This window comes from Talaromyces proteolyticus (assembly GCF_021365285.1).
Source record: "Talaromyces proteolyticus strain PMI_201 chromosome Unknown BGW36scaffold_15, whole genome shotgun sequence".
In the NCBI taxonomy this organism is placed as follows: domain Eukaryota; kingdom Fungi; phylum Ascomycota; class Eurotiomycetes; order Eurotiales; family Trichocomaceae; genus Talaromyces; species Talaromyces proteolyticus.
The window spans coordinates 39,262-65,587 of record NW_025764291.1 but is presented as its reverse complement, the minus strand read 5'-3'; the positions used below and the strand labels follow the sequence as shown (position 1 = coordinate 65,587).

General features: G+C 41.4%; 7 protein-coding genes across 7 annotated transcripts; 3 read left to right on the top strand and 4 right to left on the bottom strand.

The window, feature by feature from the left end:
* Window positions 1–5,233: 5,233 nt before the first annotated feature.
* BGW36DRAFT_307976 (isopentenyl-diphosphate delta-isomerase) lies at window positions 5,234–6,180 on the bottom strand (the record flags this gene model as incomplete). The annotated part of the gene is made up of 3 exons (XM_046212292.1): window positions 5,234–5,514; window positions 5,602–5,940; window positions 6,024–6,180. 3 exons carry the CDS (start codon window positions 6,178–6,180, stop codon window positions 5,234–5,236), a joined length of 777 nt encoding a protein of 258 aa, XP_046065660.1.
* Window positions 6,181–7,654: 1,474 nt separating this feature from the next.
* On the top strand, window positions 7,655–8,766 carry BGW36DRAFT_433312 (farnesyl pyrophosphate synthetase 1; the record flags this gene model as incomplete). The annotated part of the gene is made up of 2 exons (XM_046221255.1): window positions 7,655–7,768; window positions 7,825–8,766. 2 exons carry the CDS (start codon window positions 7,655–7,657, stop codon window positions 8,764–8,766), a joined length of 1,056 nt encoding a protein of 351 aa, XP_046065659.1.
* Window positions 8,767–10,757: 1,991 nt separating this feature from the next.
* On the top strand, window positions 10,758–11,356 carry BGW36DRAFT_433311 (Mss4-like protein; the record flags this gene model as incomplete). Its single annotated transcript, XM_046221254.1, has 3 exons — window positions 10,758–10,983; window positions 11,038–11,203; window positions 11,272–11,356. 3 exons carry the CDS (start codon window positions 10,758–10,760, stop codon window positions 11,354–11,356), a joined length of 477 nt encoding a protein of 158 aa, XP_046065658.1.
* A 1,256-nt stretch (window positions 11,357–12,612) lies between these two features.
* On the bottom strand, window positions 12,613–13,662 carry BGW36DRAFT_308003 (uncharacterized protein; the record flags this gene model as incomplete). Its single annotated transcript, XM_046212294.1, has 1 exon — window positions 12,613–13,662. The coding sequence occupies one exon, from the start codon at window positions 13,660–13,662 to the stop codon at window positions 12,613–12,615; it is 1,050 nt and encodes a 349-aa protein (XP_046065657.1).
* Window positions 13,663–16,665: 3,003 nt separating this feature from the next.
* BGW36DRAFT_433309 (uncharacterized protein) lies at window positions 16,666–17,498 on the top strand (the record flags this gene model as incomplete). Its single annotated transcript, XM_046221253.1, has 3 exons — window positions 16,666–17,122; window positions 17,175–17,240; window positions 17,290–17,498. The coding sequence occupies 3 exons, from the start codon at window positions 16,666–16,668 to the stop codon at window positions 17,496–17,498; spliced, it is 732 nt and encodes a 243-aa protein (XP_046065656.1).
* Window positions 17,499–18,238: 740 nt separating this feature from the next.
* On the bottom strand, window positions 18,239–19,559 carry BGW36DRAFT_466233 (uncharacterized protein; the record flags this gene model as incomplete). The annotated part of the gene is made up of 2 exons (XM_046222331.1): window positions 18,239–19,028; window positions 19,106–19,559. The coding sequence occupies 2 exons, from the start codon at window positions 19,557–19,559 to the stop codon at window positions 18,433–18,435; spliced, it is 1,050 nt and encodes a 349-aa protein (XP_046065655.1). The 3' UTR covers window positions 18,239–18,432.
* A 6,354-nt stretch (window positions 19,560–25,913) lies between these two features.
* On the bottom strand, window positions 25,914–26,259 carry BGW36DRAFT_263888 (uncharacterized protein; the record flags this gene model as incomplete). Its single annotated transcript, XM_046210101.1, has 2 exons — window positions 25,914–26,015; window positions 26,071–26,259. Coding segments are annotated over 2 exons (291 nt in total), but the record flags the coding sequence as incomplete, so codon positions are not given.
* Between the last annotated feature and the right edge of the window lie 67 nt (window positions 26,260–26,326).

Here is a 26,326-nt window from a genome sequence, read left to right as displayed (position 1 = left end):
AATTACTACTCTACTAGAGCTTAGTAATTCAGGCAATGTAACCTGCAGTAGATATATCTTATATATCTATCCTATCATTCAGTAGTAGAAGAAGATTGTCTAGATTAGGTATCTAATCTATAGGAGAGAGGCTATCTGCTTTTAATAAGTTTTTTAAGATTGTATAGCCTATTTGATTCTTAACCTTGTCTAATATTTTAGAGTTATACCTATCATGATGTCAGCCTTAGACCTCATTCTAATCATCTATGTATAGAATGAAGCTGTTAATTCTGTCTATCCTGACTGTCTAGCTGACCAATACTAAAATAGTGGTAACTGTTCTGTATCTTATTAGGCATGAATCAACAGATTAATATATCAATAGATTATCTGGATTGAATATCTAATAGATTATATATTTTAGTTTTACAGCTCAGATATGGCTCTGCTCTAATTAGGCCCAATCTACTCATTCCTTACGTTGGTAGATCAAGATATAACTGCTTTTCTCTCTCTAGATGAGGCAGAATAGCTTGGGCTAGCTAGACCAGTTATTAATCTTATTATTGTATTTAGAAGATAATTGACATTATCACTCTAAATTCAGAGTTTATCTTATAGGAATCTCATGAATAGATCTATCAGACCTAGCAGCTAAATGATCTCTAGATTCCCATTCAGCTTCCAATTATTTAAGCATAGGATAGAGTTGCAGGATAGTGAATATATTATTTCTAGAAGGAAAATATTTCTAACTATCTACCTACACTAATTAATAAGGGATCTACTATGTCATATATATATAGATTAATATCATTATCTGTGATTGATACACAGCTGAGGTGGTGCTAACCTAGTAGTTAGAAGGAGCCTATTAGCAAACTCCACAATCCTTAGAGCAGAATTATAAGTAGAGCTAAGGTGCCCTATCCAAGTTGTTCACTCTCCTGTCAGTCCACTCCTATTCCACTCTTATCCCACTCCTATCTCTATTTGCTTCAAGCTCGAATCCTTTATTGTGCAAAATGGGGAAATGGAAATCTTTTGATCCTTCTTCTTATATAGATGAAGATCGTTTGTAAAAGAATATAGATATTCTTTAGTTATAACGTGAAAGCCTGATAAAAAAACTGGCAGAAGTTATTGAAATAAGCTACTAACTAATAGAAAATAAAAAAAAGGTTTCTAATGAAGCTATTAATATTGTTGTTGTCTTGATGTCTAAATATGTTGATGCATACTTTACACTGAGAAGATTTGATGAAAATGAATATTCTTAGGCACTCAATGAGGAGGAAAAGGCAGTTTTCAGAGATATGCTATCTAAAGTTCGTTCAGTCCTATTCCTGTATTTTCAATACCAGCTTAGTTACTTTGGTGAATTTACCTGACTTTCTTAGCACCTATATGTGGGCCAAGTTATTGGGGGGGTTGTGGAACACTATATTTATGGCAGTGAAGCAAGAGTATAAACAGCAGAATCTGCTTATAAACTGTTTGGTTCTTTGTTAAAGATTATAATAGAGGCCGCATTTAAGGACTTTACGATGGCATTTGGTAATACTAGGTTTTATGATCGCGTTTATACTCATAATATACTTAATAATCTTGTCAGCCGTAGCACCATTATTAAGAAGATAGTGAAGAATATTAAGAGCATTCTTACTACTGATAAAAAGGCCTACTTATTTCTAGACTAGTATAGGATAATTGATTTTACTGCTATTATTAAGAAGGAGACAGCTCCTTTAAATATCTTAAAAATCATATAGGAAGTAAGTGTTATATATATAACATTATATAATGTTATAAATCATTATACTCTTCTTTCTAATTAGGAGCAGACTCAGCTTTAGGAAATAGTTGGGCATGTTATAATTGCAAAATTGAACATCAAACCAAATATAATAGATGGAGTCGGAGAATAGAAGGAATCAATCAATATAGTAGTAAGAATCGTATTTTATACTCTATTTATATTTTTAGTAATACTTAAAATTATTATCTGTATGCCAAGACTTCTTACAGTTTCTTGCTGAGTGTAATAAATAGATAATAGAAGAGGAGAGATCAATTAATATAGTAAGAAAAATTATATTTAATCTTGAATTAAGGACTATAAATCTTAAAGCTTTTATAGTGATTCTTAATATTCTAGGTCAAAGCTTTGTTTCCTATCAGTCTATGTTTAACATTTAGCAGTATTTCTTAACCTTATAGTATTTCGTGTTTATAATGGATATTATTTTCTATTATAACACTCCAAATCCATTTCTAATCTTAGAAATTATTAGACTTATTGTTGACAAGATTTACATGACCTCAACTGATCTTTTGAATTATGCTGGTATGAATAACATATAGAATATAATTGCTTTATAGAAGCTCTATAGAGGCTCGTTGAACGATATATAATTCTATATATCTAATATTAAATTACTTAATTAATATTTTAATACTCCATTTCTAAGTACCTCACTAGCTTCATTAAGATAATCTAACCGATAATGGACTTTTCTAAGGTGAATAACTCTCCCCAGATCTAGACCTATAGATTAGATCTTAGTAATCTCTCTACTTTAAATACTGATATAATTATATATAATAAATAAATCACTTCAGCCTGTCTTTAATCTCTTTATGATCTGCTTACCGCGAGTATAAGCAGCTTAAGTACTGGATTTACAGTTTCCGGCTTTGTAAACGAGTACGTTAATTGTGCCGACTTAAGTCTTTTCTTGCAGCAGTTCCGCCCAGATCTGAGCTCGGCTCCATCATTCGCCGTAGCATCTGTCGACGGAGGATCAGAGTCAGCCCGGCGTCGAAGCCAATCCGACATCCAGTACACCGTTGGTTTGGCCAATGGCATTTAAACCACCTTCATTTCTGTGGGACTGCCTACTGTACAGGGCTTCCTCGATGTCATATCCTATATTGTCAACCTGAAAAGCCCACCTACTGTCTTGTCCCTTTCTTATGGATACAACGAGAGCGATTTGACTTCTAGCAATGCGAATAGTATGTGCAATGGCTTTGCTCAACTCGCTGCTCGGGGTATCTCTGTTATCATTGCTAGTGGTGATGGTGGAGTTTCTGGCAGCAGACTGAGCAACCACAATCCATCTTTCTGACCAGATCGTCAATGTAATTTTTTCCACTGGTTTACTGTAGATAAAACTTCGTAGAAGTTTTGGCCTTCTTTTATATGTTAATTAGACAGTACTGAAGGTCAAGATTGTAAGTAATGGCCTTATTGTTAAGAGCAGTGACTGCTAATATAGTACTGACAGTGCCGGTGATAAATAGGATATAAGTGATGTTCTTTATATGTTAAGAGTAGCGATGATGATATTATACTAATGATGATGGTGAGCAGAATGTAAGTGATGATATTTATATGCTGCGAGCAGTGATGATATAATACTAATAGTGAGGGTTATGAATAGATTGTAAGTGATGGCTTTATGTGTTGAGAGCAGTGACTATGATAATCTAGTACTGACATTCACAATCATAAATAGGCCGTAAGTGATGGTCTTTATGTGTTGAGAGCAGTGGCTGTGACAATATATTACTAATAGAACCTCCTAGTAATTTGCATCAATTTGCATGGTATCTCATGATTGATATGAGATGGAGTGATTATGTTTGTCACTTCAATGCCATACTGCGGAAGTTCTATATTCTTTTGTTCACCCTTGTGCCTTGATATGGGTTTTCCCCTGTTTGTGACAGGTTTTCCCCAGATCTTATTGTGAATGCAAAGGCTTTTCAGATTCTAACCTATGATCATCAAAGGCTCCAGACAACGTAACATTTGCACTTATGTAATACTTTATTTTTTCTATTTTTCAATAATGCTCATGAAACTCACTGGTGCTCGTCCTACCCATGAAAACCTGGATTAGCTTGCTTAGCATCAAAACTGAGTCTAGTTATATCAGGACCAGACTATTGATAATAACTCTTGGTGCGTGTAACTGTGAATGACATCTTAAATGTGTAGATCAGCCCTTAATTATGATCTACACACTATGGATTTTCTCAGTGTTTCTATATAGTTCTAAAAACTCCATCTCATCATATCCCTGATATGCAACACCTCTGTTGAATATTCAACTCGCTAAAGAGCAGGAATTCTTGACCACCGAGGTGAGCAGTAGTGCAGAAAACAGTTGGTTGTACGCTTCCCTTGCCCTTTGGGGAATGATTAATTGGTTCCGAATACTAAACGAATGTGTTTCCCTTTTGTTGTTACGTACTTGGTGTGACTATGCTAATCAGTATATTAGATAGCCTCCTAAACTAACAACTGGTGCCCGTCGACGAAATATTCAGTATAAGGAATAGTGGAAAGAACCGATTGCCAAGGGCTGTAAGCCTCCTATAAATAGACCAACTCGTACCAAGATCAACCAGGTATCTGTCCAAAGCTCCTTGAGGATACTTGTGACGGTGCTCAAATCAAAAGAGTAGCTTATTGACGTAAGACTAAGTATGGAGAGGAAAGAAGAAGAACTACACTAATCCCCCCTCTGCAAATACCTTTTATACTAAGACCCGAGGACTCAGTGGTGCCTAATCGGGAAGTTGTGAAGTCTCTTGTTGGAACATTCCTTCCTCAGGGTGCCGCCAAGGTCCTGTATTGACATGCCTACTGCTAGGCCCGTGACAATACTAATAGCTCGTGCCGGGCATTCGGGGCTTACCTGTACAAACGGAGCTTAGGTATACTTAACAGCAGCTATCCGATGGCTGTGGACCCAGTGCTTCCCTATTTGGCGCCAGACTAAGTCGTCACACTTGGCTTTTTCTGATTTTTTGTTATCTAGAGACGAGATCTAGTGGTAAAGATAATTCTATACGGGGCGAAGTAAAATCGAACTACGTGATGCCAAGGACAGTTTATTGTGAGCTCGCACGGAGGATCTTGCAAGTTCCGGGCCATGGATATACTGATTTTCCTTCCGATGCTGCTTTGGAAATACCGTAGTGGTAAAACTCCTAACAACTTCCTACATGCCATTTATTTGAGGCCGGGATGTGATATGGACTGGCACAGTCTTGGCTCGTGGGATTTGAAAACAAATCTGTCTGTGGAAGGCGATTTAGGATAACTATATATTTATTTCACCAGTATCAAACAACTTTAAGCCATTGGCCTATCCTAAACTTGCGTCCCTTTAACCCATGGGGCACTGGCAGCACAGATAGTAATATCCACAGAACATGCGTGAGTTTCACTGGCTCCTCATACTGCTGTAGTAATTTTCTTTCCCTTTTCCTGCTCTGGATCATCCATCCTGTGGATTGCCATGTCATTTATGATATTTTCGATCAACCCCATCCTGATATACTTCCACCAACTAAAAAGCTTGGAGAGACATACAAGTCTAAACCAAGGACTAAATGGAACATGAGGGTCGTTCAACATTTCTCTTAACTCCATCTCAGTGACATATCGGGTATTCTGAACCTCATTCGTGTTTGGATGAAGATCGACATCACTCTGAACGAGCAATGCGTATCCAACTACATACAATATACTAATCAGCTGCAAGCCGTGGCATCACTAAGACTTGACAAAGGAATGATAGTTAGGAAGGATAATAGATGTACTCTCATGCTCTCCCCAAACGTCATCTGCTGGCGCCTTATAGTAGAGTCGAGTTAAAAAATGGATTGCCTCCACCCTGATTTTCTCGTTGCTAATGCCCAATTCATGAAAAAGTTTTCGCTGTGCTGCGTACTTTACTCCTTGAATAGCTGCCTTGGTATCTAATTCTTTTTCTGTAGTATTGTTGAGTGGGTGAGAACAACAGGTATTGCTCCAGACACCAGGAAAGGTAATTTTACTCGATGCGCGTTGTTGAAGTAACAGTCGGTTCTTAGAATCAAAGAGATATACACTAAACCCACGATGGAGTATACCTTGATTGATATTATTTATAAGATGACCTGTACTTTGTCCAGTCAGTAACTACCCTATATTGTGATTATCAATAAATAAAGTGAAGCAAAATAAGATGGAGCTATTCAACAGTATCTCTTGCTTCCTGTGCCTATTGGGTTGTTATCCTCGTCTACAAGAATGCATACTTCATCCATTAATCTCACTTGCTCCTCGTCATAAGGGCCAGACACAATAACATCCTCAGGACGATCTGGGTAGTTTGATCGGACATTGATCTCTGCCATGGCTTCTCAATTCGGTGTATTGTTTCTTTCTTTGGGTCTGCAAACGTCAGGAGATCCAGAAGTGCGAACTTGGTAGGGCGCTAGAGGTTTTCCTACCATGTAACCTGGGTGTGTTTTCGTATTTGTACTGCGTCGCCAACAATGGGTTGAATTTTAACTCTGAAAGTGGGGTATTTATCAAGTGCTCTAAAGCTTCCCTTAGCGCGTTGAACCCTCTGATCTTCAGGCAGACGCAAAACTCAAAATAGTTACCTTCTTTAGATCAAAGATCGTGGCTTGGTGAAGACACATGAATTACGTATTTTGACAAGAATCCGCCTGACAGATGCGAAAGAAAGAGAATCTCCTCATAGTCACGATCTTGAACCACTTGAAGGCTTGAAAATCATTAGCCTTGCTTTCCAATAATGTAAGTTCTCAATAGAGGGTTTCACCAAGTAGTCGCTACCTTTCTAAAGGCCTGGAGGTGACCGCCTCTGCAAGACTACTTCGGGAAAGGCCCCACATCCCACATTAGGTATTCACATTATACTTCTTCAAATCGGGACTACCCTGATGAGGTAAAACCCATCCACTGCTCAATGGGCAAAGATTGCACCGGAGTGATCTTTATATCCCCTTTATCTCTGAATTGAATTTCGAACGAGATATTGTCTAAACAGTATAATCTCAAGACACACGCGGATGGCGCAAGAAGCCATAAAAGCGAGGCAACTGTTTTTCAACGCACTACAATTGAATATGTGCCACGGACACAGACCTCCTTGCTGGAGCACGGAGGTCCTGTTTTGATAATCCAGTATGCAAAAGTGCGACACATCAGCAGGTGACCTCAGGGTAATCCAGCAAAATTTGACATGCGTCAATGCTGAATCAAATACTATGGAGTATATGTCCATAGAGCAAATCCACAGTTTGCTGCAGGCAATACCTAGTCCTTCTTTGGAATACGTCCTATAATTCTAATCTTTGTCTGCGGCACTTGAGGTGGGGGGCTGGGCCGATCTTACCTTTGGCTTTTCGTAGAATACGAACTAAGAGGTGATATCAAAATAAAGCCTCGAACGATTTTCCAGGTATCGGAATTTGTGTCTCAGACAGCAGTGCCTTGTCAGTCGGGCAGAATGAATCAAGGAGAAAGTGAAAAGGTGAAGGAGATCTTGAATCCGTCTCTATCAGAATTGGTATTTATCTGGTTGGGCATCCAAACTACTAACTCGATCCACCAATCAATTTCAAGGCAAATGCTGGATAACCACATTCACCTTTGGGCCAATGGATTGAGATCCCTGTAGCGTTCAACTATGCCCCTCACTAATTTCTTGCTACGAGGCAAATTGAACTCCTCATCAATTTAAAAAGTGGCGAGGGCCTTTATCCGGGCCAGTTTCGCCTACTTCTACTTCTACTGCTCCATGCCTATTTTCACACCTACCGTCGTTGTTATATAACGTAATTTTACAACTATCAATCGATGGATTCACTCAGAACAGACTTAAAGCTCACTTTCGCTGAGTTGGGCGATGAATTGAAAAAGCATCTTTCTGACAAAGGGTTGCCAACCGAAGCAATCGATCACTCTTCTCAGGTAATCTTCCCCCGCAAGGGTGAAGCAGTACTGCACTACTAACAACTATATCCTAGTGTTTCAATACAAATGTGAGCAGTGGCAAGCTCCATCGTGGCCTTGCAGTATTGTACGTTGGTCGTGAGCTCAGGACCCGTCCTCTCGACCATGAAAACATAAAGCAGTTGTGTATTTTGGGTTGGCTTGTGGAAATCCTCAATACCAGCTATTTGATTTGGGACGATATGATGGATGGATCAACTACCCGACGTGGCCAACCCTGTTGGTACCGGCAGCCAGCTATTAGTATGTTAGCTATTAATGATGCATGTCAACTCAAGTCCACTGTTTTTCTTTTTCTAAAGAAATACTTCTATCAACACCAAGCTTATAATAGCTTTGTTGAACTTTTTCTCAAAGCCGGGTTTCAAACCGAGCTGGGCCAGCTCTGTGATCTCGTCTATTGCAAGAAGCAGAATATTGATGATTTCTCCACGCAAAAATATTCTACTATGGTTGAACTTAAGTCTTCATACTATGGCCTCTATCTCCCATTTGTACTTGTGTTGGAATATTGGCAGCTCGCCACACCAGCTAATACTCAACAAGTACGCAGCCTGGCAAATGCGATTGGTGAATATTATCAAGTCCACGATGATTTCATCGATGTATTTAGAGATCCGACTACAGAAGTCGGGACAGATATACAGGAAAACAAATGCACATGGCTTATCAATAAAGCACTTCGTCGTGGCAATGACGAGCAGCGACAGAAGCTCCAAGACTCATATGGAAGTAACGACATAGGGTTATTAAAAATGGTGAAGGATATCTTTCTAGAACTGGGGTTAGAGCAGGCATATATCGAGTACGAAAAATCTGAGCAGGAGAAAATTGAGGCAATGATCGCTGCTATTGACGAAGGCGACGGTCTGAAGCGCGAGATCTTCACTGCTGTCTTTGATAGATATAAAAAGGATCGGTTCCGTAAAGCCTCCAACGAGTTTGCTCCGAATTAGCATCGACTATATGACGTACCAGACTCATATGGGGATGTTTGGAACAATACAATTAGCATCTGTGTGCTGATTGCACTGGCCATGAGAATGGCTGTATGCAGCCTGTTATGCTTGAAGCTGGGTTTCCTATGTTTCATTATGTATGTAGTTTTAGCTGATTTTCAGATATTATTTCTTCGCCAATTTTTCCCTGGTGAATTGTAAAATATCGGAAGAGCTATGAGTGGGGAATTTGGGCAGTAGTAGAGATATCACATTCAATGAACCTGAAGGAGCCTCCTCTTTTCCGGATGGTAATTGGGACCCAGGCAGAACCCATCCATACTCTACACTAATGATTAATGGAACGCAGAATTAGCCCAATCCTCTATCAGTACTCATGGTGGTCAAATTATTGTATCGAGTAGGGCAAGACGGGCAACGTAAATGTGAAACGAATTCTCAATATAATTGGAGCAGACATGGATTATGGAGAGCGTTGCTATGGCAGGGACCCCCAATGGGCCAATATGTGAGTTTTCCCGCTAGTTTTACGAAAGATACTAATTATGACCAGGTTTGGATATTGAAGGTACCAATGCCCACTTCGGAAGAAGAACGGGTTTGGCTTCATGTTGGTAGCGATCAATCTTGATATCAGGCTATTATGCTAATAAAGCCATTCGGTACCTTTATACCATTCGTGCGGTTTACTTCCCTCTCTCCATCATTACCGATGAGAAATTGCCCCAACTGTGCACTTTCATCCATATCCACCGGTCATCATCATCGCATCTTTGAGCTATCATCACAGCGCATGAATGGTGTCATGGTCTCCGACTATATCAGCCAGGTGGCAGAGCTGCTTCTCCAAGGGACATGTGAGATTGTATTCAGGATCACGTGGGAATCAAATTCAGTGCCATGTTATGCCCAAAAATCGGCTCCAAAAGAAATAGTCATTGTCCTCCAGTTACCAGAAGCATTTAGCGGTCGTGTGCGGGTCCAGATCGGAACAAGTCGCTAAAGGCACCACACGCCATGCAATCGTCTCATTTCCAGATCAGTCTGCCATTTTTATTGGATCTTATCATGAATTTCCAGGTCTTTTCCAGGCTTTCATCCACAAAATAAACCAGTCAGAATCATAGTCATCAAAGTCAAGCCCCGCTCAGCAAGTGACATCTCTTCAGCAGATCTCACAATGACCCTCCGGAAGTTAGAAGATGCACTTGGCTAGCTGCTTATTGATATCTCTCCTCGATTCGGACCTACTGTAGGTCCGAATTGGTTCAATCCCTGGCAATTGGGAGTATTGTCTGATAGATCACACTGTGTTAGAGTTGATGTGGTGAAGTAGTGACAGGCCTGTATGCAATCTAACAACTCCAAGGAGCCATATCACACGCTCTTAGTTCAAATGCAAGAAGGCAGCCCAATTTGTCCTACAATTGTTCACAAGCGTAAGAAACAGCTGCACATACATACCACACCATGGAGGACCGAACGCTTTTTGCTGGCAGGATTAAGCTAGAAACAAGTCCTGACCACAATCTGATCTATCATACAATGGCACAATACATCTCTTACATGAAGTACGAACTAGATTAGGTAAAGATGGCCTGATTCAGAGTGATCTAATTCAGGTCGGCCATATGAGAAGTTTAATTGGTTTATCATTACTCACCGCTAATACTTCTGCAGGCTTAGGGCACGTAGCTTTCGCGGGGCTATGCTTTTACTTAAATCCGCGTTCAAGATGTGTTAGCCTGAGGAATACCTAGATAGTGTATATAAATATGTTTAAACTATTTCTTTTTTGTATCATTTATTTGCACAACTGTTTCATTTACTTTTTGTATTGTCACTTCCTCCAATCCCGGAAGTGTTTTGTATTTAACTTGATCGACTTTGAAATGATTACTTACAAGGTCAGCTCACCCACTCTTGCATTCAATCATTTACATGTTTGCCTCCCAGTCTCATGTGTGCTTGCTGATTCCAGTACAAAAATGCAAGATATTGTTGGCTTACACAACGATGAAATCATGAACGGCATCTTTACGCTAAAAGAAGTTGATAGTGTTGTATATGAGGTTGATTGCATGATGGTTGACAAAGAAGTTTTGGCCGAAGACCGGACTACCGTGACTAGCGTGAAAGTAAATAATGTTGTAGAATGCTTCCGTTTGCATGAGATTTTCTTCGATAAGAAGGGATACCTGACTTATTTGATGGGTATGTATGGGCCACAATACTGCAAACCTAGCTCTCTCGCTAATTTCGGTATAGATTACATGAAGAGCATTGAAAAAGCGCTGGAGGGCAACAATGCAACGGCCGATGAGATTTCGGTATTCAAAACAAATTCTCGGCAATTTGGGCAAAAAAGGTTATTGAGAAATTTGATGAATATAAATTCTATTTGGGTGAAAATATGGACGAGGACGGCATGTAAGTGAATGGACAATGGCTGGCAGTTTTCCTGGGCATTTGATACTAATAATGGTCTCTCTCTGCATATAGGGTGGTTCTCATGAGGAACCGGGAGGATGGCGTTACCCCTTATGTTTCACTGTGGAAGCATGGTCTCCTAGAAAAGACTGATTAAACTCAGGATACTATTTTAACCGCCGTGATGAAGTGGTACCAAAACCTATCAGATATTCTGGATTGTCTTCAGCTTAATGCTGCAGATCTTAGTGGCATTTTCTAGTATGCAGAAATGTGGCATATCAGCAGATGACCTCAGGTGTGATGCTTGCTTAAGCCTACTATTAGGGTAGCCTATCCACGAAAAACTAAGCATACAGAAAAGAAGGAAAAGAGAAGAATCTGTGTGTGAGTTCGCTACGGCCCTTTGTAGGCGCGTACGGCCTTGTCGGTGCCTAATCGGGACATCATGATATCAAAGAGATATCCCGTTTTAGATTCAACTAGGGCTTAGGGTTCGACGAGGCCGTAGAACGGCGCTATAACGCACCTAGCTCATACGACGATGCGTAAAACCGTCACATCAAGAACATACGGCAAAATTTGATATACGTCAATGCTCAATCAAATATATGTTTATTCGGTTTTGATGAGAATCGAGTAAATGAGGTAGAAACGAATCATTTCGCTTTAGGGAGCTCGCTATCTGAGTTTGATGGTTCGTCTTCGCGCCATGTTACAAAGGGTACCCTAGACGCTGTGGTTGAGACTTTCAGCAAGGAGCAGTGGGAGATCGTTAGGGGGTCGAGGAGTGAATCCATCTGCTCTTATTTGCTCACCTTTCAGCTTAATGAGCAGTTGGAAGGATTTTGGGTAGAAAGTCGGATGCCATTTATTGGGAAATGCACATGATATGGCCATCACGCAATTCCTGGGAGTTTGGCGGCACATGTCAAAGATAATTTCCTTTACCGTATATCGCAACTCTATACCAGTGATTAGGCGTCTATCAAATAGAAGTCAGTAGAGCATGCTGTAAAGATTTATGTACTATACTTTAAATAAAGCATAATAAGAAATTTTCCCCTAAAGTGGACGGGATCAGGTGGTTATATAGCTTCAAACTTGTCTGAAGTGGAGAGGATTTGCCAAAGTGTGACAACCACCAGCAGCTGGTAGGGCGTGGGGCGGACAGGCGGCAAGGTTACTATCGATCGCAGCGTCAGGGATGTTGGACGCCTGCTATCCATTCTTTTGACGTCGTTGACCTATACTACGTGGATCAAGAGGGAGACTTGGTATGAAAGTTGTAAACAATGCCTTTGCATTCGCATAACAGCATAGGAAAACCTTTGAGGAAAAACCCCTGCCAAGGCAGATAGAAACAATGAAGGAATAATTCCAAGGGATGGCCTGCGAGACATCTGAGAGCAACTAAACTAAATCTCTGATAGTAAATTCGCCTTGTTTGTCATCCGGAGGCGGCACACCAATATCTTCCCCAGGGGGGGGAGGAGCAACTGGAACACCGTGAGGAGAATCGGTTATATCGTCCACATTCATGATAAAGTTTCCTGCAGCGACCCCAGAGATCCGCTGCGCGGGGCCTTCTGGAAAGCGGGCCACAAAACCTGTTTTGGTGTACAACACATATTTTGGACGGAATTCTATTTCAAAGGTTCCTCTATAGTAAACAGCAGATGCATAGTACGTTTTACCTGGGGGAACGTCGAATGTTCTGCTAAACGTGGTAGAGGTAGTCTCCGAGTAAGATGTTGACTTGCTGGTTTCCTCAGATTCTGTGTAACTAGCGTCACTAGAGGCCCCAATGCCAAACACCTTGCCTGACACGCTAACAGAAATACCAAGCTCTTCAGCCCATGTCTTGCTTGTAGAAGTCTCGTTGGTCACGCTAACATCTTTCGACAAGTAAGCTGATAACGGCGTTGCTCCTCTATTGTGGTCCGTGGTATTATCGATAGAGATCACGTTGATATCGCCTTCGGGAAGAGCAAGGTAATTCATGTCGATCGCCGCTCGGTCAAGGTCATCGATCATGCAAAAGGCCAAGCTGTTTAGCCAGGCCCCATCTCTATTACCCCCAATGCCCACACAGAACCCGCCATGGACATCGATAGGATGTGCATCAGCATTGCCCGACGTGTGGCCAAAATCGAATGACCGGCCGGTGCTCGTGGTTCCTTTGCATCCACAAAAGATGCGTAACCCCTCCTCCCAGGATGCAAAAAGGGTCAACGAGGTGAGACGCTCACCATATGTGATATCAAACGATCGTTTGGTCAGCTGATTCCATGTTCCAAAGGGTCCTTCCTCGGTTCCATCTACCCAAGCCAAGCCGAACGCTCTGAGTGTCTTTTTCGCCGTGTTATTCTCCCAGAAATCTATCCTGGAGACAGGGATGTGGGGTTTGGCTGGACGGGTGCGTTGTCCTTCTAGACCTCCAATATACTGCTCCCAAAACATCGAGACCATTTTGAATTCTTGATAGAGATGGTAGCAAAAATTAGATTCAGAGAGAAAGTCTGCGCTGGGTCTTCAATGATAGATATTGATAAAGTGATTTTGTGGACTAGCAACCACTATTTATATTAAAGAGAACCCTCCACCACTTCAGATGTGCATGGTAAATCTAGTTCATCGAGTGTATCCTGCTTTTTGGAGATGTCGACCATCATACTTCTCCGCCCGCATATGAAAATTTTGGGTATCCACATAGCGTATTCAAAAAACGTAACACGTAATTTATCTGTGATGTATAGCATATAAGTATGCGGATAACACCTGTCTCCTGCAGCTTCTTGCGAATAGCGAATAGCATGTAGAAAAATGATGTCTTTCTGGCCAGATAAGGAGGTATAAATACCTGATCAGCGGTACAGACTACCAAATTGTTCACCGCTTCCTTGATTGCAGCTTGTAAATTCAGGATCATAATATGAATCAACGGCATGTGGAATGCGAGCTCGCCGGCAGCATTCATATGCGGACGACTTCTCAGCTGTGGCACAATAAATCTTATGTTCCAATTGCAGCAGGGCGGATGGTGTAGGAAGGTGTGGAGGTGAAATCTCGCAATGGTTCGAAATCATTGGACTGATTCACCTCGACCTTGACCTCTACAGCATCACCACATCTCCAAAGCGTACTGGCATGACTTAACAGCGAGTCTCGATTGGTTCTCTTTCACCGATCTATATCACCGTGCCATTAGTGTCGGTCGTGGCTTCCCAGGCAGGGCTTGGGATTTCGGCATCCTGGGATGCTGAAATCCTGGGCTGTTAGATTGTCATGCTTGAACTTTTGAATGTTAGGAATTCATAGTGTATTGTTTATTCCAACCTGGTTTAATGCTCTTTTGACAAGCATTGTCCATTCGGAATTCCTGCTCGACGTCAGGAGGTAATGCAGACATGGTTGCGCATAATTGGGCCGATTAAAGATGGACAAGTTCCATGACGTATCCCTGACCACTATACCTTTCTCCGTGGCCACTTATCATTGAAAAGAGAACCTTTCTCTGTACCTGGACCTTTACATAGCATTTACATGCGTCTTTGTCGTTGATGGGCGAAAAAAGAAGGTCGGAGCAGAGCAGATTCTAGTCACAATGATCTTTATTGCAATCTCCCATCTCACTCTAGTAATTCTCAGATTGTTCCTCAAAGCAACAGGTTTTGGCTCGCTTAGTCCTATAGCAGGTGAGATGATTGTTCTCCGATTGGTGAATTGGCTGACATCAACCTTGACAAGGATCATTTGCTGCATAGTGGCAAACCTTTTTTGGGGGTCACATTATGAGGGGAAGTCATCTTACAGCGCTTAGAGATGACCCTGTAGTATATCCATAGAGTGACGTGAAGTCTTTGCTATTGATGGTCGGCGTATGGAAGTTGACAGTTGCAACTCTGGACGACAATATCTGCATCCTTCATTGGATACTATATAAACAAAAGCAGAGGATCCCTTGTCATTGTAATTCAGGATTTGGACGCATTGTTGTTCAAGCCATTGATATCATGCACCTCTTGGCTCTTTGTAGATCCTAAGTCTTGTTCATACGTATGATAAATCCCATTGAATCATCCTGATTTACTATGCTAGCTGAGCGGGTTGAGCTTGAGTATAGACCCTTTTTTATATTCTAAGGCTGTTTTAAACAACTAGGATGCTAAATGCCTTGCCGTTCTAGGAGGGACGTTATGATATTTCGTTCAGCCTTGCAACCTGGACGTGTCACAAGAGCATCGGTCTCCAGAAATATTAAGTGTTGACTACACATACTACGCCTTCAATTGTTGGAATTACTTTCATTCCTAAGACACCTCATGAACAGACAAGGCAGACTATGCGATCATTTTGGTCCTCAAAGTTGGTTGATACTTCGCTCGCCAGCAGACGATAGAAACAGCATGCCACCGTTTTCTTCAGATATAGCGAGCCTTTTCTCTTTAAATTTGAAGGAGAAATATGTCTCCTTTGAACAGGAGACTCGGGAGACGATGGACGTGTTTTTGACATGGTCTTTGGTATATGGTGCGAACGGAGTCGTGTTGCGACCAGACCATTATGTCTACGGCATAGCAAAATATCCTTCTATACACGCTTTAATACCATTCATAGATAAGATGAAGCCTTTAAATTTGATCTCATAAAAATGGATTGGAATTGACAACCCAGGAAAAATTATAATAGATAAAACGTAGCCCATTCGGAGTACCCCGCGTAGACGAATCTGATCGTCTATATTCTGATTTTGTGACCCTTGATTAAGATCTTATGCAGCCCCCTTCCTAAAACGCAAAGATCTCTGGGGCTAAAGGTGTATTGTAGCCGCAGGGAACATGCAAAAGTTTCATTACATCCAATAGAAATCTCAATATTGCATTGCAGCTAAAGGTTACACTGTATTCAATCTCAATATTGCATTGTACTCCACATCCAAGAATCATCTATTGTACAAAGACCCAAAAACTTGCATATTACATAAGAGATCTCAGTAGCCTGATATCTAGCCAGACAACCCACAAAATGTATACTAGAAGATAGAAAAGAAGGTAGACTACTATAGATACGTAGACCACCCTATTAGTTAATGCTTTTTGGTCCTAATCATACCTATTACTATCCTTTATTTTCTAAACCCTGATTACTTTTCTGATCCCTAGGTTCTATCTAGAGTATATTGCTTCCTACATGATCTCTTCTTTGTAAGTCATATGCATATTTGACCGACATACTACTTGATGTAAGGAGATCTATCCTTTCTGATAATTTCTGTATGATGTAGGGCTATAAGCAAGAGAACATTGCATTAATCCAAAAAATGGACAGCACCTGGTGATTTCTATTGCCAGGAATTCCTATAAATACCTGCTCAAACACACTGCCGGTTCCCTACAAATTAAGACTATTTCAAACCTAGAGCCTTCTTCTATCTTACGCATCATCAATCAACATTTCACCACCATGAAGTTTCATGTGCTTCTCCCATCTCTTGTGGCTATTAGCCTCGCCCATGCTCAAAGTGTCACAACCGCTGAGTACAATGAACTGTGTCCTTCCAAAGACAACCAGGAGGAGGAGAAGCCGACTGGATCGGGAAACTGGATGAAATACAACTGTGGAAAACGTCCCAGATCGTTGAGTGAGTTCATCCCTAAGTCGGACGCGAATGACATCAATGCCTGTATCCAGGCATGTGTGGACGAAACCAACTGCAAAGGGAGCCTATGGGATGGTCGTGTGGATCAGACAGGCAACCGTTGTCGAATTTTGGTGTCTGGTACCGCACCTAGTTCTCTCAGAGACGCTGCAGGAGGAGTCTATATAGCGTATGAGTTTCGAGAGGCGGACGAGTGGGATCTAGACGACGAGTGGGATTTGCCTCCAGATGTCTGTGAAACCCAAAATGTTGAAGCTGCTTGTGAGTGATAGACTGTTATTTGATACAAGAGGTCAGTACTAACAATTACAAGGCTCCGTTAATGTGGGGAGAGATGTTGCTTATAAGGGGAGGATGCTAAAAGTATTCGGCGGAGCCCGTAAGTCCCGGCAATTCCAAGTGTCCTATGTAATTATTAACCAAAACAGACTGGGCTGGAAGGGATGATGTCGGTCATTTCACTAGTATCAACATTACCCGATGTGTTGACGAGTGCCTCGCCGTCTCAGCATGTAGGAGTGTGATCCATGACAGACGTGTCAATAACGGCCCTTGCTATCTCAGAAACTTTGCTTTACCTGCGGGAAGACCAACGAATCCCCAAGACCAGTGGAACAGCGTTTTCATCATCTCTTAAACTATAAAACAGACGGGCAATCCGGAAAACAAGTCATGCACACACATCGTATCTCAGCTTAGGTTTTTCCCAACACGGGTTTCCCTACGCTTTAATGCAAATGCAGAGATAGAAATATAAAAATTTTTGGAGTTCCCAGATCTTCAGGCAAAGATTGATACATATAGTCAAAGTCCTTCACTTCTTCCAATTTATTTCTTAAGTACGGTACACCGACGGTCCGTGGCAGATCCTCTCTCCAGCACCTTCATCCATATCTTCCCGTCTGACCAATGACCCTTTTAAGGTCCGAGTTGACGCGCCGCCTTTGGAAAATGTCATCTGGACAGGTATGGTAAAAATGATGCCATCAGACTTTCGAAAGTCTTGAACGGTGAGTAGATTTGGTTATATGCTGGTTCATAAGTTGTGTCATTCCAGTCTAACTAGGTACATCGATAGCGATTCAAAACGGATTGCTCAATCAGTTACCTGTCCCGTCAGTTTGGACAATTTCAATTTTTCCCGGCTATTTTAGAACATATTAAGACAACGGTGGTGGAAGAAACATGAGGGATAAGATATTACCATATCTCTCTCACTCAAGAGATAAAGAAAGGAAAGGGTCTTTGGAAAGAACAATACTCTAGGCACTATCTTCAATATGGTTTCAATATATATGTCCAGCAGCCATTAAGAACTGGTTGATGGTTGAGATGACTTTCTTTATAGAGTTCTTACCTGTTGCCAACCCATTGACGCACAGTCAGAATTTATGATTGACAAGAGTGGTAATAAGGTTCGCAGCCATAGGGCCAGAGAGGATCCCATTTTGACAACGAGGTTGTAAAACACGTCCGAATGGCACTATCCCAGAAGCGACACAATGTCGTTTAGGTAATCCAAGGATCAGTTCGAGTTGCGCCAGGGAACACACGCAGTTATGAAAAATCAGTCAAAGCCGCGAGTCCCGATCAGGACGCTGAACCTGAGCGGCGGCTAACCCTGAGAATGTTGAAGACTGACTACGTTGTTCCGAAATTGTTACAGCCATCAATTCATGAAGCAGGTAGGTGAGAATCATATGGTAACTGCCAACCAAGCAGCTGTAGCAATTTGCAATGGATAATATCAAAGGAACCTGGGTATCTTCGGATTGTATCCCCTGCCAAGGTGATTGACAGATTAAGGATGATGTGAAGGAGGCAACGGAACCATACGAAAGACGTCCGGAATCAACTGGTGTGTGAACCTGGGGCACAAATGCATTCGCGGCTAAAGACTCAGGGTCTACTATTACCGCCTTTGTTCGATCGTCTTGACCGTCGATAAGCACTTTCGCAAATTCGAGAAATCGTTTTGAGTCACACAAAACATTCCGAGATGCCGACTCAAGGTTAGTCAAAGCGATGTCTGCATCTATACATCCTAACATGGCAAGCTCCTGAGCTACCAGAGTCTGACCATCCAATAGGGCCATATTGGTTTCAAGCAGTCTTCGTAAGACTGCCTGGTCCCACCATCGCTCCCTGCGGTCGAGACTAGGAAAGGCTGCGTGTATTGTATCTTACTTAGTATTGTGTATTCATCCTCGGAAAGAAAGGATCGTTGACTTTTATCAAACTTACAACTCTGGGAGACTTTGATACAGTCATTTTCAGTTTCCCAGTTCTGCTGTCGGGATATTGCAAAAGATGCCGCATGTAGTGGTATCTGGAACTCATGATCACCTTTAACCGAAGGAGCCGTCATGACGCCCGAAGACGCAAGCACCGGATACTCTTCGAATACGCCGTTGCCCAAATAGCACTCTCCTACTTGCAACCCTGTTCTCATTATGACAGTGTCTATAGGAATCATCTCATGGTAGAAGCTGGTTTTATTGTCCATCAATAGCTGAGGGGAGAGATTTGGTGTTGATAAATTTCGTTGCGCATGATAGGCCGGGTCCCGGACTGTGGCTGTCTTCTCCTGTCTCATGCTTGTATATTCTATGTCTTTCAACTTTTCTTTACTGAAAGGAGGGTTAATCGAGCTGATGGTACACTCAATGCGTGCTTTGTGGCAGCCTTTATATGGCATGATAGAGGGTTTCTAGATGCCCCTGTCGCATCGCAACTTCTGCATCCGACAGCGATCACAGGCAAATCGACGTCGCTGCGGAACCACCCTGGAATAATTGGCAAGATGTTGATGATGACTGTCTCCTGACGAGACAATATGATTTTGGGCTATCATCATTACTTGTTTGTCCCGAGTCCATACTCTGGCTGGGTATCTGCACGCAAGAAATGGCAGCAGCAGCAAAGGAATAAGAGTGGTAAATTGTGTTGTGAAAGGATTTGACTAATTGGAAGGGCAGACGAATGTGATCAGGATATTCAATGTAATGTGTTTCTGAACGAACGAATGGCTCTTCCTCGAGATGGAATCAAAATATATTTCTCTGAGCAATGCACTCAACAAGCGATAATATCTGTAGCGTTCTCGCATCGTGACAAGTATTTCAAAATCATCTCGGTATTGCTAATTTTTTACAACCCTCCGCCTATCGGACATTGTCTGATCGATGATGTGATTGATCCGTCTTACGGAAAACAACATTGGCACTCGTAGTCGCTCAAATTAGTGCATACCTGTCTGTTGGCCTGGCCAATCCTCTAAATCAACCCGGTATCTACCACGCCATGAATGTACAATGAGATCCACGCTGCAATTCAATCATATTAAATAGCACGAATGAAGAGACCTTCTGTTTTCATATGACTGCTATTAAACCCCGGACGCTGTGCTCTGGTCACTCATCTACCCTTGATCAAACTGTCTGCACTCACTCACTTTGTTGGCGTGTTAGACTCAACCTGAGCATATACCCGAGAACGCTCATGACAACTCAGACAGATGGATTCTCGGCCGCAACCGCGGTAGCTTTTCTGTTACACAGGTGTCGCTGCGCGTTTGATCAATCTATACCGGTTATTTCGGTGATCAGCGCGGACCTGTGGCGAATCTATTTAGTATCTACAGGATCGTCAACACTTCTCGTCTGTTGTACAACCCTAATAGACTTGGAACGAACCAATAAGCGGCGGTGTGAACACTGTCAAATAAGCGTCGAGCATTCTTGAGAATGGGTAGTCAAACTCCTTAAAATATTGTGTTCCTGAGAATGGGGGCTCCTCACTACGCTTCGCTAACAACATTAGGGACTGTGCGCCCTTGTACAGCCCCTAATTTAGAGTTGTGCAGGACACAAGTAGGTTGAGCACCACCAACAATGACCTGCTCAGTATTCTTCTCAGCTTGGCTCCCATGCTAGTGATATGAGTTGTCAGCCAATGAGAAATAGACTTGTCGGTGTCATCTACTGCCTTGAGGATGGGAAATTTGTCTGTGTGAATAACGAGCTTGCCTCTCAAGCACAAGATTGTGCGCGCTAGTTTAGTAAGGAGGATTCTTGGCAAATCCTTAACGAGGATCGATTGATATCCAATAAGGGCACCCGAGCGGATTTATGCGCTGCAATCACCATATCCGGGATAGCCGTAAAGTAATCCTATCATAAAGCCTTCTGTCTGCGCTTTTTCTTTACTAGTAAATACCTCGCCTACGGAGCCCTGCTACGATTTATCTGGAAGAAATTGTTGATAGACCGTAGGCAGTAGTACCAGTCCACAGGTCTCAATTTTTCTGTTGGGGCGATCGATTATATTTGCCACACATTGTTCATCCTCTCAATGACGAGCGAACTTGCAAAGCAATTTGTGCAGTTGACGAATCAGATTTGAATTGTGTGACTTGACCGGAGTGATGAAGATGATAAACCAGCCATTCACTGAGGCTGACCAGGCTGGATATTTGATTTTGGTCCTGCAGTTTCCGTGAGATCCATTTGCTCGGGCGACACACGCGCTTGTCCTCGCAAGAGGTCCACTCACAGGAGTTTCTGTTAATGCGGAGGAGTTATCATTAGTCCGTACAAGTTGTTTAAAAAGGGCGACTCGGAGCGTATGGAGGAGGTTCTTTGATGACTTTTCCTTCCTGTCGAAGTCTTTGTGTTGCTTAGCTCTTGTGCTACTTAGTTGGATCTATCCTGTGACACTTATCACTCCAAACACAACACTCCAGTTTCTATAACGGTGATAATTGTGTCAATATGAAGGTACTATCATTTGCCATGGCGTTTATTGTAGCCACAGTTGTGGCAGCAGTGCCTATAGATTCATTGTCTGGTGAGGGATTCACAAAAAGACAGGTATGAGCCTGAGCCAAAGAGAGATGACTACAAGTGTACAGTGCTGACAGGGTGGGATGTGGTTAGCTTGTAAGTGATGAACTTGAGCCAAAGAGTGATAACTACACATATACAGTACTAATATAGTGGGATATTATCAGAATGTAAGTAATGAACCTGAGCCAAAGAGAGATAACTATAAGTTCATAGTACTGATAGAATAAGATGTAATTTAGGGAGTAAGTAATCAACTAAGCTAAAGAGAGATGACTACAAATGTATAATGCTAACAGAGTGGGATGTGATTAGCTTGTAAGTGATGAATTTGAGCCAAAGAGTGATGACTACACATATACAGTACTGATATAGTGGGATGTTATCAGAATGTAAGTAGTGAACCTAAACCAAAGAGAGATAACTATAAGTTTACAGTACTGATAGGATGGGATGTGATTTAGGAAATAAGTAATCAACTGAGCCAAAGAGAGATAATTACAAATATATAGTGCTAATAAAATAAGATATGATTAACATGTAAATAATAAACCTAAATTAAAGAGAGATGATTATAAGTGTAAAATGCTAACAGAATAAGATGTGATTAATATATAAATGATGAACCTAAACTAAAGAGAGATGATTATAAATATACAATACTGATAGAATAAGATATAGTTAGCATGTAAGTGATAAATCTAAGCTAAAGAGAGATGACTATAAGTATATAATACTAACAGAATGGGATGTGATTAGACTGTAAGTAATGGATCTAAGCTAAAAAGAGATGATTACAAGTGTATAGTGCTGACAGGACAGAATGTGATTAATTTGTAAATGATGAAACTAAGTCAAAGAGAGATGACTACAAGTGCATAGTGCTGACATGATGAGATATAAGTAGAATGTAAGTGATGAACCTGAGCCAAGGAGAGATGACTATAAGTGTATAGTGCTAACAGGATGGGATGTGATTAGGCTGTAAGTGATGAACCCATACAAAAGAAATGATCACAAGTGTACAGTGCTGACAGAACGGGATGTGGTTAGATTATAAGTGATGAAACTGAATGAAAGAGAGATGACTACAAATACATAGTGCTGACATGATAGAATATAATTAGAATATAAGTGATAAACCTGAACCAAAGAAAGATGACTATAAATACATAGTACTAATAGAATGGGATATAATTAACCTATAAGTAATGAATCTAGACCAAAAAGAGATGACTATAAATGTATAATGCTGATAGGATAAGATGCACTTAGCTTGTAAATAATAAACATAAGCTAAAAAAAGATGATTATAAGTATATAGTACTGACAAGATGAGATATTTTTAAGGAATAAGTAATGGACCTAAGCTAAAGAGAGATGATTACAAGTAAATAATGCTGACAGAATAAAATATAATTAGAATATAAATAATGAACCTAAGCTAAAGAGAGATGATTACAAGTGTATAATACTGATTAGATAGAATATGGTCAGCTTATAAGTAATGAACCTAAACTAAAGAGAGATAACTATAAATATATAGTACTAACAGGATAGAATGTATTTAGGGGATAAATAATAATCTTAAGTGAAAGAGAGATGACTATAAATATATAATGCTAATAAGATAGAATGTGGTTAGCCTGTAAGTGATGAACCTAAGCTAAAGAGAGATGATTACAAGTGTACAGTGCTAATAGGATGGGATGTGGTCAGCTTGTAAGTGATGAATATGAGCCAAATGGAGATGACTACACGTCTATAGTACTCACAGTATATCTAGTAAAACCACAGCTGGGTATCTTGAAGAGGACAGGTTTTCAAAACTCAACAAATGTCAGTATGGAGACGACATCACGCCAGTTAACCAACTAAAGTTTTACTCTAAAACAGGTTTGGCCAACAAAATTTCCGTGCTGTGTCTCAAACCGTCGGGGGATAATATTGGCTTCTCCTTTGCGAATGTTTGCTGTTTTTTTACAAGCCTTGGTATAGGTTTTCCCTAATCATGTTAGGTTTTCCTTTACTGTAATGCAAATGCAAAGGCTCTATTTCTGACATTTTACTCCAAGACATAATACGACTCTATTTGCTATGTCTGCAAGTGCTGCCAATCCTAACACTCTTTCCTGTAGCTGGTTCGTGATTACCGCTTTCAAGATGATGTAAGAGACGGGGGACACTTGAAGTGTTTCCAACATTTTGGGTCTATGCACTCCAAGTCATAAAACGCTAATGCGCTAATGAGCCAATGATTTTCTTACTTGCTCTACTGAATTCTTTCTCTACGAGTGCGGATAGAGACCTCTTTATAGTCGTACAACCTAGCATTTGAGCATCCTGGGATGCCCAAACCCAAGTAGTGTCTATGGAGCTGCGACCAATTTTTAAGGCTCTTTTGGGACTTTCCTTAAGAATATATCATATCATTGACCTATATTAGAGGCTTATTGGATTCTGGACTATTATTTATATATCAAACCACTATAAGCTTGTAGCTATCTGGCTAAGCCCTATTTCCTAAGAAATAGGATGATAGCTGCGTTCATTGTTGCTTTATAGTCCCGCTTATCACAGTCAATCTTTTATTTTGCGCGTTGTGGCCACATGAATATGGAATTGAAACCTACCACACTCCCAAATTTACTAAACGGTGTATGATAACATAATTGAAAGATAATACTATATAACGCCTTGTCAAATCTTGGTCTGCTCCAGTCTGCTGTGGGCGGTGAAGGTGGTCATTATATATTGACAACTGTGCTGGATCTGGGAAAATGATTGAGAAATATGATGCACGCCACACCAAGCGGGAACGAAAGACTTTACAGAGCCTGAAAGTTAGCCAAAGAAAAGTCATGGCCGAGGCTGCAGAAGGCCTTCCTGCCTAGAAACTCTAGTTCACAATGTAATGTTCAGGTAAATGTCGTGATTGTCGTAAGCTATATCGACGACTGGAGGATGGGCTCTGGACTCGTTGTTGGGTTTCCTTTGATCGAACGGAGGAGATACTCTGGAAGAGGGGGGCATGCTTGATTTGCTGTGGTCTGGGCGATTACTCTCCCTTCAGCTGGAAAATAATAGTTACCTGAGAACTTATAAGTACGAACAATATTCCTGATGATGAAGCGACAATAAAGGTTGTTCAGTCGTGGGAAAGAGACTAGGATGGGTTGACGAAGAAATGAACTGACAGAGACCCACCCTGCGGAACCACCCTGGAATAATTGGCAAGATGTTGATGAGGCTAGGGAGATCAACAATGGTCAAATGAGGCCGATCGGGTCCTGCGACCTCAACACGGAGTATGTCATTTTTGAAAAGGCTTTGCCGTGCGTCGAGATTCCCATGATACTCTTAGCATTTCGATCAGAGTGGGTAAACTGTCGAAACTGTCTAGGGTTTCTCGAAATGTGCTTAATGAGCGCTGTTCCGATTCGCTTCGTGAGGGGTGAGGGACGATAGATACGCTCACTCCGATCTGCGAACTCTTGCGTAGCACTAGTTCAGTGGGAAACCTTGACAGAGATTGCTCTTCACTGGGAATGCAACCCCGGATATTACCTCCAGAACAGAGCTCTTCTCAGACGATTGATCGCCGCAGACAATAATTTGTGGTAGCGACACATAGTGGCTGATTCCTTGTAAACGCAGAGTGTCCACCGAGTCCAGGAGGTTAAGTTGTTCCTGCGTGCAGATGCCAGATAGGGCATCTGTAGAGAATTTCGTAATTACCATAGTATGTAAAGCTGTTGAGTAGGCAAGATAGAATGATTTCTGATATCAGGGGCGTAGGAAAAAACATCGACACACTTTGAAGTAGTATTTTGGACAATATATGATCGATCGGTCAGTGCAATTTATGTTGCAAATTTCAGCCTTGCCTAATAGCAATCCGGGAATGGATAGCAGATTCATAATTCTGAGTGATTGGGCTTATCACAGAAACTAAGAAGAATACTCGTTGCTATCTTGTATCACATTAAAGGTCTAGATCAAAGTCGCTGCAAAGGGATCCAAGAGCCTCGTTATATTCCTTGCTTTTTACAATATCCAACAGCATTGTCTACCGTCGGAATCAAGTATCTGATACATTTGCATGCATCTTTCCAATATGGTAATCCTCGGACCACATAACCGTAGGCGACACACAGTAGCATTTCAGGACGGCGGAATGATTATCAATCAGTTCAACCCTCTCTCTCAGCTTCCTCGCTATTCGGATCTCCTTGGTCCTCCTCATCTTCCTCTCGTGTTTTCAGGAAGTCGTCTAGTGTCTTGTGAATAGGAACCGGGTAATAAGACTCCTAAACACGTACCATTAAATCCCATCGTACATTTCCTAAGTTTTGAACTACATACCAAACATGATAGTGAAGAGGACCAAATACCGGCGGGATCTGAGCAAAATGTTGTGACTTGACCAGTTTCCTTGACACGGATGCCGAGAAATATTTCAGTGTCACAAAGGATGCACATTTGGAATGCTTTTTTTATCAGATTTTCTCTACGCCGATTGCGCTTCTGAAGGTACCGCCTTCGCTCGATCTGAGCGCTAGAAAGGGAGGCAAGTGGCCTTCTTTCGTTCTTTGTAAGTGCCGTTTCCATCGTGTTTAGC